The sequence below is a fragment of the Natator depressus genome, chromosome 6, assembly GCF_965152275.1.
Source record: "Natator depressus isolate rNatDep1 chromosome 6, rNatDep2.hap1, whole genome shotgun sequence".
NCBI lineage: Eukaryota > Metazoa > Chordata > Testudines > Cheloniidae > Natator > Natator depressus.
In genome coordinates this window covers 74390722-74403980 of record NC_134239.1, presented here as the reverse complement: position 1 = coordinate 74403980, position 13259 = coordinate 74390722, and the positions used below count along the sequence as shown (strand labels likewise).

General features: G+C 36.5%; 1 protein-coding gene across 1 annotated transcript in view; it reads left to right on the top strand.

Annotated features, from left to right (window-relative positions):
* Window positions 1-13259, top strand: part of RYR3 (ryanodine receptor 3) — a 577606-nt gene that overhangs the window by 302866 nt on the left and 261481 nt on the right. The window contains exons 41-42 of the mRNA XM_074955741.1: window positions 9396-9669; window positions 11724-11838. Of these exons, the coding sequence (XP_074811842.1) occupies window positions 9396-9669; window positions 11724-11838 (389 nt within the window). The remainder of the gene's footprint in view (window positions 1-9395; window positions 9670-11723; window positions 11839-13259) is intronic.

Sequence of the window (13259 nt, the reverse complement as noted above, 5' to 3'; positions counted from 1 at the left end):
TAGAATATAATAGAATAAAATACTGGAATAAAATTATGTGATTATTACTAGAATATTTTGGTCACGGAACTGCAGTTTTCACTGTGTAGAGATTGTTAGAAAGTAGAAAAGCCCTTGTGTCACACTTTTAAAAGATTATTACGTTAACATGGCAATAAATTCCTTTAGATGAATTCTTATATGTGTCATCAATGACAAAAGTGAAGAATTACATATAATACAGGAAGAATTTCTCTGTTATATAAATGAAAACATGAAATCAATAAGGAGATGTTGTAGGGGAGCAGTGGTATAGCAGTCTGGGACTTGGCAAAATGTTTGGGAGTTTTGTAGCTTTTCTGTTTTTACTTTTGTATCATTTTAAAATCCATAAATGCAAATCATTAAAATCAGTAAGAGCAGATTGTGGGGAAACCATGGAGGATAATGGGGATTATAGTGGATCACAAATTGAATAAGAGTTAGCAATGTGATGCAGTTGTGAAAAAGGCTAATATCATTCTGGGATATATTAACAGGAGTGTTGTATGTAGGATAGGGAGGTAGTTGTCCAGCTCTTCTCAGCATGGGTGAGGCCTCAACTGAAATACTGTGTCATATTCTAGGCACCACACTTCAGGAACGATGTGGACAAATTGGAGAGAGTAAAGAGGAAAGCAACAAAAATGATAAAAGGTTTAGAAAACCTGACCTATGAGGAAAGGGTAAAAAACTGTGCATGTTTAGTGCTGAGAAAAGAAGACTGAAGGGAGACCTGATAAGAATCTTCAGATGTGTTAAGAGCTGTTATAAATAGTACAGTGACAACCTATAGTTGTTTTCCATGTCCACAGAAGGTAGGGCAAGAACTGATGGGCATAATCTGCAGCAGGGAGATTTAGGTTAAATATTAGGAAATACTTTCCAACTATAAATATAGTTCTGTAATAGGCCTCCAAGGAATCCCCGTCATTGGAAGTCTTTAAAAACAGGTTGGACAAACACCTGTAAGGGATAGTCTAGGTTTACTTGGTCCTGCCTCAGTTCAAGTGGCTGGGCTAGATGACCTCTGGAGGTCCCTTCCAGCCCTACATTCCTATGACTGTATGACATTAGGGGTCGGGGGCTGGGCTACTCTCCTGAAATTCTGTTGCAGGGGGTTGCCTTTCTAAACTTTCATGTGGGAGCCTAAATGCTTTTGTGGGGGGGAAAGGAACTCCACCTCCACGCAAAATACTATTTAGTAATGATATAATAAAATAGTCTGCTTGTTTATTACATTCACACCTCTAAAACACAAACTGGAGCAGTTGCTCTCCTCATATGCCCTTCAATAGATGAGAGTGCATTCCTAGAGCAATGCGTGGGCAGGATGATGACAAAATGCTGACAGAAGGCAGCAGCAAGTGCCAAGATGTGTACATAACAAAGTCTCTTGTTCTGCAAAAGAATTAGTATATCCGAGTAAGTGATAAAACAGGAGAATTACATACGTATTATGAAAATGATTTGTAGATGTCACTAGTAACTTAATTCAGGGGAAATGAAACTTTTAAAATACGTTTTTCAAGCTAACTCTGTCCTTTTAAACCACTTTAGTATTGCATTTAAGAGGTGTTGTATGCTAAAAATGGGATGTAGTATGCAGATAGGAACATGGTCTTGTGTACCCACCTTTTTGTTCATGCTGTGTTGATATAACCAAATCTGTGGGTTACCAGCAAAAATTAAACTACTCTCATCCCTACTTAAAACGTGTCTTAAGCAAGCCAACTGGGGTGCCCACTTTGATCTGATCCTTCAAAATGCTACTGGTTTACATAAACTGCAGCAAATTCTGCTTTGCACTAATTAAAGGGTTGGTATCATCATTTTTGACTTTCTGTAAACCAATAAATTCCATAATCTCTCTCTCTCTCTCTCTCACACACACACACACACACACACACACACACACACACACACACACACACACACACGTAAAAGGCAGTTAGTCTCCTTTTTTCTTGAAAGAAAACTTGCAGTTTTCTGGTCCTATAGAAAGTGAGCTGGTTTGCAGGAGAGAATGCTTCGTTAATTTCAGCAGCAGCAAATAGATATTCTGTGCTTTTTCTTGCTGAATGTGTGCATGAGTGTGACAGGTAGAGAAACAACATCTCTTGTTGCTCTTCTGTTGACCCTGTTGCTTCTGGCTAGATTCCCCAAATGCATGCAGAGGAGACTCAGCCTCCAATCTCAGTTCTGTGGTATGGACTCTGGGTCTCTCAGCGGACTCCTAGATTCTTCCCCCAGCCAAGAGGAGGGAGGGAAGAATGTGTTCTATACATCCTTGTCCATGAGGACAAACAATTGCCTTGTGTTGGCAGTGACAGACAGGAATGCATGCAACATACCATTTTTGTCAGACCAACCTGGTAGAGAGCACTGTCTGACCTTGCCAGTGACATCTAACTGAACTACAGTTTATCCTGATATTTGCCCACAAGAGAGAAATAATATCATTTAATTGCTTCATATCTGCTTTCTCTGTTCTTGATCAAGTACCATTTTGGACACTGTGTTGAGTAAGGCATGGTACACAAACGTTGCCATGACTATCATGGTGTACATCAAGTTTGCACATAACCTAATTTACACCTCCTACTTTAATGAAAGCCTCTCATAATTTAGATCCTCCTTTGTTGTCTAGCTTAGATGCACTAAACTAGTTTAAAAGAACTAAATATGATTGATAAAGCCTTACTCGTTGATATAATGATTTATTGTTTAAATGTTTTGTACATTAATTGAGTAAATGTAACATAATTATTCATAAATGTAATAATAATTCATAATTATTACAACAATTACATAAATTGTTTAAAGAAACATTTATACTTATGACAATCACATAAGCCTCATATTCAATCTGTAAAATGAAAAGGAGTACTTGTGGCACCTTAGAGACTAACCAATTTATTTGAGCATGAGCTTTCGCGAGCTACAGCGAAGTGAGCTGTAGCTCACGAAAGCTCATGCTCAAATAAATTGGTTAGTCTCTAAGGTGCCACAAGTACTCCTTTTCTTTTTGTGAATACAGACTAACACGGCTGTTACTCTGAAACCTGTAAAATGTTTTCATAGAATTATAGAAATGTAGGGCTGGAAGGAATCTTAACAGGTCATTAGGTTCAGCCTCCTACACTGGGGCAGGACCAAGTAAGCCTAGATAATCTGACTGGTGTTTGTCCAACCTGTTCTTAAAAACCTCCAATCATGGGAATTCCACAGTTTCCCTTGGAAACCTTTTCCAGAACTTAACTAGAATTTTTTCCCTAATATCTAACCTAAATCTCCCTTGCTGAGGATTAAGTCCATTACTACTTGTTCTAGCTTCTGTGGATATGAAGAACAACTGATCACCATCTTCTTTATAACATCCCTTAACATATTTGAAAACTTATCAGGGCCCTCCCTCAGTCTTCTCTTCTCAACACTAAAAGTGCCCATTTTTCAACCTCTCCTCATAGTCATGTGGCTATGGGTGAAGAAAATACTTATATTTTCATTGTAAATAAAGGTCACATTTTTGTCTCTCTTTCATTCCTTTTTATAAAGCTTTACTATTTTCAAATTCTGTGTATTTCACTGAATAGCTTTGGGCACACACAGCCACCATATAGTGGGTTGAAAACCAAAAGTCTATAATAAAGCACTTTGAGAGCTTTTTACTGCTTTGTTGTAGCATCTCTGATTCTAGATTGAATGTTAGAACATTATCAAAATGTAGGTCTGTATGCTATACTTACTGGAATAGTGCTACTGTTAGTTGTAAAAAGAAAAGGAGTACTTGTGGCACCTTAGAGACTAACCAGTTTATTTGAGCATGAGCTTTTGTGAGCTACAGCTCACTTCATCGGATGCATAGCATATTGTGGAAACTGCAGAAGACATTATATACACACAGAGACCATGAAACAAAACTTCCTCCCACCCCACTGTCCTGCTCGTAACAGCTTATCTAAAGTGATCATCAAGGAGGGCCATTTCCAGCACAAATCCAGGTTTTCTCACCCTTCCCCCCCCCCCCCCACAGACACACATACAAACTCACTCTCCTGCTGGTAATAGGTAATGGGGCTATTACCAGCAGGAGAGTGAGTTTGTATGTGTGTCTGTGGGGGGGGGGGGAGGGTGAGAAAACCTGGATTTGTGCTGGAAATGGCCCTCCTTGATGATCACTTTAGATAAGCTGTTACGAGCAGGACAGTGGGGTGGGAGGAAGTTTTGTTTCATGGTCTCTGTGTGTATATAATGTCTTCTGCAGTTTCCACAATATGCTATGCATCCGATGAAGTGAGCTGTAGCTCACGAAAGCTCATGCTCAAATAAACTGGTTAGTCTCTAAGGTGCCACAAGTACTCCTTTTCTTTTTACGAATACAGACTAACACGGCTGTTACTCTGAAAACTGTTAGTTGTATTTCCTTAACTACTGTTTTGCTTCAATGAAGATAAACCATTGCTAAAGCACACTGAATTAAAACTGGGAAGCTTGATGAAAGGAATAGATAGATAGATCAGTGATTAGCAAAGCTCTTTGCATATAAATCTCTGTGTACTGGTAATTGGACTAGAAATCTCACTGAAACAGACTTTGCAAAATCTCCAGAACATCTTAGTTCAACCAGATCAGAAACCTCATGAGTTTTTTCTGTTCTCCACAAATATTAATATTTATATTTGTGTCATATTCTGGCTGGACTCCTGAAAAGAGTACCAGCAGAGACAGGTATTTTAATAATTGACATTAAAACCTTATTGAAGAACAATGAAGATCAAATCTAATCGTAGTTTGATATTCATATATCTAATATTATCAGGTATTATGGATCACACCTGTATGTGTATATTCAGCAACTCCAGACCTTGTATGCCAGTCTGTCAGATATATTAGCTTGCAAGACTTCTATCTGTGTATGGCTGAACAGCTTCTTGGGTCTCTCTTTTGTACTCTAAGGCTAGCTCATACAAATTACAAATAAAGTTGTTGTTGTTGTTGTTTGTTGGTTTGGGGGGGTAGGGCTGCTCATTTGCAGTTTGTTCTACTTGATGATAAAGCATTTGCTTATTACAGGATAATAGATTAATTGGTGAATTCAGAAATAAACCAGTTTTAAATTCATGGAAAAAACATTACTTCTCCCTCCCACCTCAATTATTTATAATGTACATAGAGGCCATTTAAGCCTCATAGCTCACATTCTGGAGATTAGCCAACTTGAATACCAAAGATAAATTTTCCAAGGATATACTTACTCTGTAAATTCATTAAAGTGATTTTTGTTTTGAAAAAATATCAATTTCTTTGGCATGTCCTATCTTTTAATTTCAAACATCTTCCTTCCTCAGTAGAGCTGGGCAAATTTCTTGGAGCAAATAGTTTTTGATAAACATAGTCCCCTTTTTCCCTTTGTGAATTATCTACAAACAGGTTTGGGTTTTTTTTACAGATTTGTTTATTATTCCCTGAAATGTTTGAACAAAAAAATTGTACACTGTAGATTGTGTGTGGGAAAAAATCACAAGCATATGCTTTATTAGTTTGTGGGTTTTTTAGCTACACATTCTGTGTAATTGCTCACCTATGTGTTTCTGTTTCCTTGTTGGATGACTTAAGCTTTATGGAAAAAAAGAATGATTCTCTTATCTTTCAGTGAATTGTCTTTGAGCTACTATAATTCTAATCTGTTGTGTGAACAATAAATAAGAGATTTTCAAAATGACCATGAGAGAGGACTTTTGGTGTAAATACTCTTGGGAATATTTATCCATGTTAGCACTTGCAACACTTTTGCTCTCCATGAACATTCTTGCAAATAAATGCTTGCTTACTGGAATCTTTGCAAATAATAAAAGAAAAGCAGTCCCCAAATAACAACAAAGCAATTGGTTTTATTTGTATGAATGATCATGAACACATTTTTGCTCTATTTGCCCAGCTCATCTTAATGCTTTTAATCTTCAAACCTCTCTATAAATTTACTGACTTACTAATAAATCAGCATAACAGTGCTGTGAGGTAGGTGATATTAATTTTATTGTACAGGTGGGTAACCTAATGAAGTGGTATTAACTACCTTGCCTAAAACCACACAGCGAATCAATATAAGAATTGAGATTAGAACTCAGTAGTTCTTACATCCCAATTCTAGGCTTATAGTATCAGACCGGCAGTGGGCCACATATTTAAAGGGAGTTAGGAGCCTTTAAAAATCTGGGGTATGGCTCTTGTTCTATAAAACGTACTATATTTTAATAGAAGTTCATAATTACCCATTGCAGTATGAGTTGAAAGTGCATGGTATCTCTGAAGCAGCACAGGAAACTCTAGTGTTCATTCAAAGGATAAATCAAAAGGAGAGCCATAACTTATTTTTTCCACACTGCTCAGCTAAAAACTTACTATAAACAAGCAGAGACCATTCTGTGTGGTCAGAGAGAATAGCTGCCTTATTGTTTATATGGAGTTGTTTTCAGACCTCTAACTTTGCAAAACTAGCGTGTGGCAGTTTATGAGATGGAAGCTGGTCCCATATGCAGACAATTTTAAAAAATGGCAGGGGTGGGGGGGGAAATTAACTCCCTGCAGGAATAAAATAATATCTGTTATATAAAAGGGATCTTAAATTAAACTGTTCTCATATGTGCCGGGGTCAACTAATCTTTTTGTTGATCGCTTTTAAAAAATCTTTTTATCTGGTTCATGAATTCCTTCTCCATCTTGGAAATGCCAGACCTTAGAGCATCTCCTTGTGATTCTTTTGTCATTTACACTAGTGTAAATCAGGAGTTTATGCCACTAAAATTATGGAATTACACTGGTGTGAGATCAGAATCTGATAATATTCCTCAAACAGAAATCAAGTTGTGCTATCGAATAATGAAAGGGGCTATGTTATCCCCTTATAACAGGTTCATTGTCACATACCTTTTTGAGCAGGGAGAAATATATTGATCATACTTTTAGGTATGAAGAAAAAAATTGAATGATAACTACATGCATTAGAATTGCTAAGGCTGATATTAACCAATTGTTGCTTTCAGCGGCTTGTGTGAAATTACTTGACAGTTCTAATCTAGCCCCTAATGACCAGGTGTTTACATTAGAAAAATCACCATTGCAATTAGTATTATTTTTAGGGCTGTCAATTAATTGCAGTTAACTCACGTGATTAACTTAAAAAAAATAATTCTGATTAAAAAAATAAATCGCAGTTTTAATCGCACTGTTAAACAATAGAATATCAGTTGAAATGTATTAAATTTTTTGAATGTTTTTCTACATTTTCAAATATATTGATTTCAATGACAATACAGAATGCAAAGTGTACACTGCTCACTTTACATTATTTTTATTACAAATATTTGCACTGTAAAAATGATAAATGAAATAGTATTTTAGTTCACCTCATACAAGTACTGTAGTGCAATCTCTTTATCATGAAAGTGCAACTTACAAATGTAGATTTTTGTTACATAACTGCACTCAAAAACAAAACAATGTAAAACTTTAGAGCCTGCAAGTCCCCTCAGTCTTACCTCTTATTCAGCCAATTGCTAAGACAAACAAGTTTGTTTACATTTACGGGAGATAATGCTGCCCACTTCTTATTTACAATGTCACCAGAAAGTGAGAACAGGCATTGGCATGGCACTTTTGTAGCCAGCATGTAAGGTATTTACGTGCCAGATACGTTAAACATTTGTATGCCCCTTCATACTTCAGCCGCCATTCCAGAGGACATGTGTCCATGCTGATGATGCTCGTTAAAACAATAATACATTAATTAAATTTGTGACTGAACTCCTTGGGGGAGAATTGTATGTCTCCTGCTCTGTTTTACCTGCATTCTGCCATATATTTCCTGTAGGGTGACCAGACAGCAAATGTGAAAAATCGGGACGGGGGTGGAGGGTTATAGGAGCCTATATTAGAAAAAGACCCCAAAATTGGGAATGCCCGTATAAAATCGGGACATCTGGTCGCCCTAATTTCATGTTATGGGAATCTCGGATGATGACTCAGCACATGTTGTTCATTTTAAGAACACTTTCGCTGCAGATTTGACAAAACGCAAAGAAGGTACCAATGTGAGATTTCTAAAGATAGCTACAGCACTAGACCCAAGGTTTAAGAATCTGAAGTGCCTTCCAAAATCTGAGAGGGACAAGGTGTGGCGCATGCTTTCAGAAGTCTTAAAAGAGCAACACTCCGATGCAGAAACTACAGAACCCGAACCACCAAAAAAGAAAATCAGCCTTCTGCTGGTGGCATCTGACTCAGATGATGAAAATGAACATGCGTCAATCTGCACTGCTTTGGATTGTTATCCAGCAGAACCTGTTGTCAGCCTGGATGCGTGTCCTCTGGAATGGTGGATGAAGCATGAAGAGACATGAATCTTTAGCACATCTGGCATGTAAATGTCTTGTGACGCCGGCTGCAACAGTGCCACGTGAATGCCTGTTTGCACTTTCAGGTGACATTGTGAACAAGAAGCAGGCAGCATTATCTCCTGCAAATGTAAACAAACTTGTTTGTCTGAGCAGTTGGTTAAACAAGAAATAGGACTGAGTGGACTTGTAGGCTCTAAAGTTTTACATTGTTTTATTTTTGAATGCAGTTATTTGTTGTACAAAATTCTACATTTGTAAGTTCAACTTTCATAATAAAGAGATTTGCACTACAGTACTTGTATTAGGTGTATTGAAAAATACTATTTCTTTTATTTTTTACAGTGCAAATATTTGTAATAAAAATAAATATAAAGTGAACACTGTGCACTTTGTATTTCGTGTTGTAATTGAAATCAATATATTTGAAAATGTAGAAAACATCCAAAATATTTAAATAAATGGTATTCTATTATTGTTTAACAGTGCAATTAATTGTGATTATTTTTTGTAATTGTTTGATAGCCCTAATTATTTTTTAATCTCAGCCGGGAAATGAAGGATGAATTGGCTTGGCGCTTACATGTATCTTGTTACCAGTAAGGATGTTGTTGTTACCCATGTTATTGTGATAAGGCTGCATGTGGAAATTTTACTGCTGCCCATATTGTATCAGTTTGGTGACTAAGTAGAGGGCTTCATTCTTCATTGCTACCAACCTGCCACTTTTCATGAGCCCTAATTTTCTCAAAAGTACTAAAATTAAATTCTGAATAGGAAATTTTATTTTAAAAAAAGTCTTTATATGACATATTAAGAAATTAGTCTGCCTGTACTCTCTTGTTATATTGTGAGTGCTTCATCATCCACTGTTAGTCATATGAGGTTTCAAATTAATAAGTACTTTAATGCTTTGGCAGGGTTTCTTTACAATTGCTGCAGTAGTTATTCATGTTTTACATAATTTGTTTGTTATTTCAGCTACTTTGAAGGAACTCATATCTCAGACTATGGTGCGCTGGGCTCAGGAAGACCAGATCCAAGATCCAGAATTAGTCCGGATTATGTTCAACCTACTTCGTAGGCAATATGACAGCATCGGTGAGCTACTGCAGGCTCTGAGGAAGGCCTACACTATTAGTGCTGCTTCTGTGCAGGATACAATCAATTTACTAGCAGCACTAGGCCAGATTCGCTCCCTTCTCAGTGTCAGAATGGGAAAAGAAGAGGAATTGCTTATGATTAATGGATTAGGGTATGGAATTAACATCATTTTCTTTTTAAGTATTGAGTAAGGGTTTGGTAATGGGATGCAGAGCCTTTCATTTCTAGGTCACTGGCTTTAGTCTGACCCAGGTAGTGTCTGAATGTCATTACTCTACTGTTACGTAGTTATTCTGCAGCCTATGAGAAATTAGCTGGTGGTCTCATTCCAGTTCCTCAAAGGCATGTGTCCATATCACAAAATCCACCACTACCACAGCTGGTTTCAGTTGGCTCCTTAGCTGCCAATCTGAATGTATAGGCCAAGACTACCAAGGATATTATAAAGACTGAACTTTGTTTTCATACCAAAAACAGCCCCTCTGGATCAGGGTGGCAGTTAATAAAAGTAATAGTGAGATGCTGAAGCTTTGGCTGCTGATCCCCCACATTTTACCAGCTTTGTGGATAAGTAAAGGATTTATATCTCCATTGGTGTCAATCCAGTAGCTTTCATGAACTCTAAATTGACTTCACTTTATTTTATTTTCATTTTATTAAGTTTAAGTGAAAAGTCATTGCTCAAGAAAGACTGTCTGATATCTTTGTAGCAGGCAAGCCTTCATTAGATATTAGGTTGAAATCCAAAAAGCCATCTCAGTAATGACCGACCACATTTGAATCAGAAGACTAGTTAGTATTGACAGTGAACCCTTTATAAGATTATGTTTTTGAGAGACTAACCTGGAGCATTCCCTAATAAAATGAATACATTTCTGCTCCACCTCCATTATAAAACCACCTCTCTTAAGCAATTGATTTTTGTTGGTCCCTGCCTTGGCCACTTTAGACAAATTTCATTGTAGCCTGGGCCTATTGTTGTAGTCCTACATGTGTGTGACTTACTCTGTGTGCATACAGGTCACATATATTTTAAGTAAGAAATGAAATAAGAATATTTTAGATTTTAAAAATTAGAAAGTCAATTGAATGAAAATATTTTATTGAGAGAAAGAAAGCAAGATGATTGTCCTAATGTTTCTGAATAGTATCTTCCAAGACTCTTCGTTAGGCAAGAATTGATACAAGCTGAACATGGTGTTTCTTTCCCTTACAACAGATGTAAAGTTTTCCTTTACCTTCTGGTTATTTATTTTTATTATTTTATTCTGCAAAGAAATTGTTCTTTTTGTTGCATTTAGCAATTCATTATATGGTATCTAGCAGATTACTGTAAGACAGTGGTTCCCAATTTGGCCCTGATCCTGCACCATTAAAGTCCATGGGCACTTTGCCATTGATTTCAGTGAGCCTGGATCAAGCCTTTTGGAAATTGAAGTTGCCAGTAGCCCTTTTTGGAAGAGGTGGATCATGTCCTACTCCTATTCCCAGTCTTCTATGTTCCTCTAAAGCAGGTTTTTTTTTACTGTTTTTTCTAAAATGCCAGCAATATCCAATGGGCCATTGCATCTCCAGGAAAACTATTGTGTCCTATAAAGTGTCGTGAGAGCTAGGATATGTATGAAGAGGACTCAAAGTAAAAATGTTAAAATATCCCCGCTTAAGGAGGCTGTACAAAATGTATTCCAAATGTACTGCACTCCGAAAGCATCTTCCCTTAAAGTACCTCAAAGTGTTACAAACATTAATGATGTAAACTTCAGAAACACCACTGTGAGGTAGGTAAGAACTATCACTTCCATTTTACAAATGTGGGAGAAACAAAAATAGAACCACAGTTCTTGACTCACGATCGTGTGCTTTGACCATTATACAATGTGTCTTTTCTTCAAGGAGACCAGAAGTAAAAATTGTTTAAAGCAGTGTTTCAAGTTGGAATCAGCATATTAGATGCATAATATTTCATATCAAATGAAAGAAAACTGATGCCAAATAAGAAAATGATTAATGCTTAAGAAGTGTCAAACATTTCCACTATTGTGGTAAAAACTCAGAGGTGAAAATGATCATTTTGTAATGACTCTTGAAATATGAATAATGCTTTCCACTGAAACACACATTCTGTATTTCTGAAATATCTGTTTTGATAATTTAAATGAAAATATGATTTTTTTAAATGCATTATTGACTTTCCCCCCAATTTAGGGATATAATGAACAACAAGGTGTTTTATCAGCATCCTAACTTAATGAGAATCCTTGGTATGCATGAGACAGTTATGGAAGTGATGGTAAATGTGCTTGGAGGAGATAAATCTCAGGTAATTTCCCAAGTATTTTATCATTAGTTTTATCTCTTGAACATTAGCAAAAACCTATTAAGATGTGTAATAGGAAGCAGTCACAGGGAAAGAAGGATGTTGTTTATGGGCTATGCATACCTGTATTATTTATCTAAGTGGGATGACATCAGATATGAATTAATGTTAAGAATTGAAAGTAATTCCTTGTGATAATATAAGAAAGCTGACTAACATTATAGAAGATGATCTGCTAGGTTTGATATGAAAAACTATATCATAATGTACAATCCTCTTTTCATATAGTTCCATCTTTAGGAATAATGCATTCTGAGTGCTTTAAGGAGGTTTGTTACTATGTAAAGCTAATTTTTATATGTTTGTATGTAACTGAATGTCCTTGTAGACTAAGTAGCCTTACACAGGATAAAGCATAAAACATGTACACCTGGTAAAGGGCTGCACTGCTAACACTGAAAGCAGCTGCACGATGGGGTTAATTAAAACAGTCTTAATTTTGAATTTCCAAATTCCATCTATTTGTAGGATTGTGTCTCTGCCATAATATTATTGTAATGAGGTGTTCTCTTGGGGTTTTTTTTTAAATTTTGTGGTAGCAAATATTTCACTCAAGCATATGGTGTATATGTATAAACATATAAGCAATGTGGCATAGGGAATAGAGCACTGGACTGGGACTCAGAAGACCTGTATTCTATTCCCAGCTCTGCAGCTGGCCTGCTAGGTGACCTTGAGGAAGGCACTTCCCCTCCCTGTGCCACAATTTCCCCATCTATAAAATTAAGGACATAAGATTTATAACTTAGAGGGGTCTCCTTTTCTGCTCACAAATTATATCCAACTATTTGTAACTATTTGACAAGTCTGTTTTGCAAGCAGTGCACTTCTAATGTAAATACTCAAATTCTTGCTAAGATTTTTAGGCATTTTTTTCTGTGAATGTTCTTGAAAATAAAAACTTGCTGCCTAAATATATGCAAAGAAAATGGGTCTTGAGTACTAATGAAGTAAATTTGCAGGTTTTATTCTCAGGATATTTGCATTTTAAAGTTTTTATTTTTGTTTGTTTGTTTTAGTCACCTAACACTAGTCAGGACCTCACCTTTGCTTCTTATCTGAAAGATAGCACCTCCAATAGCACAAAGCCCTCTAGCACAGTATTGAGGCATTGATTCATTTAATTGGGAACAAGGAAAAATAGAGAGAGTGAGTGGTATGGCCCACATAGACCTTTGTTAAAGAGAACATCAATCCAGTGATTTATTGCTGAGGTTCTCAACCTTTCTAGACTACTGTACCACTTTCAGGAGTCTGATTCGTCTTGCATACCCCCAAGTTTCACTTCACTTAAAAACTACTTGCTTACAAAATCAGACATAGAAAGACAAAAGTGTCACAGTGCACTATTACTGTGAAGGTAA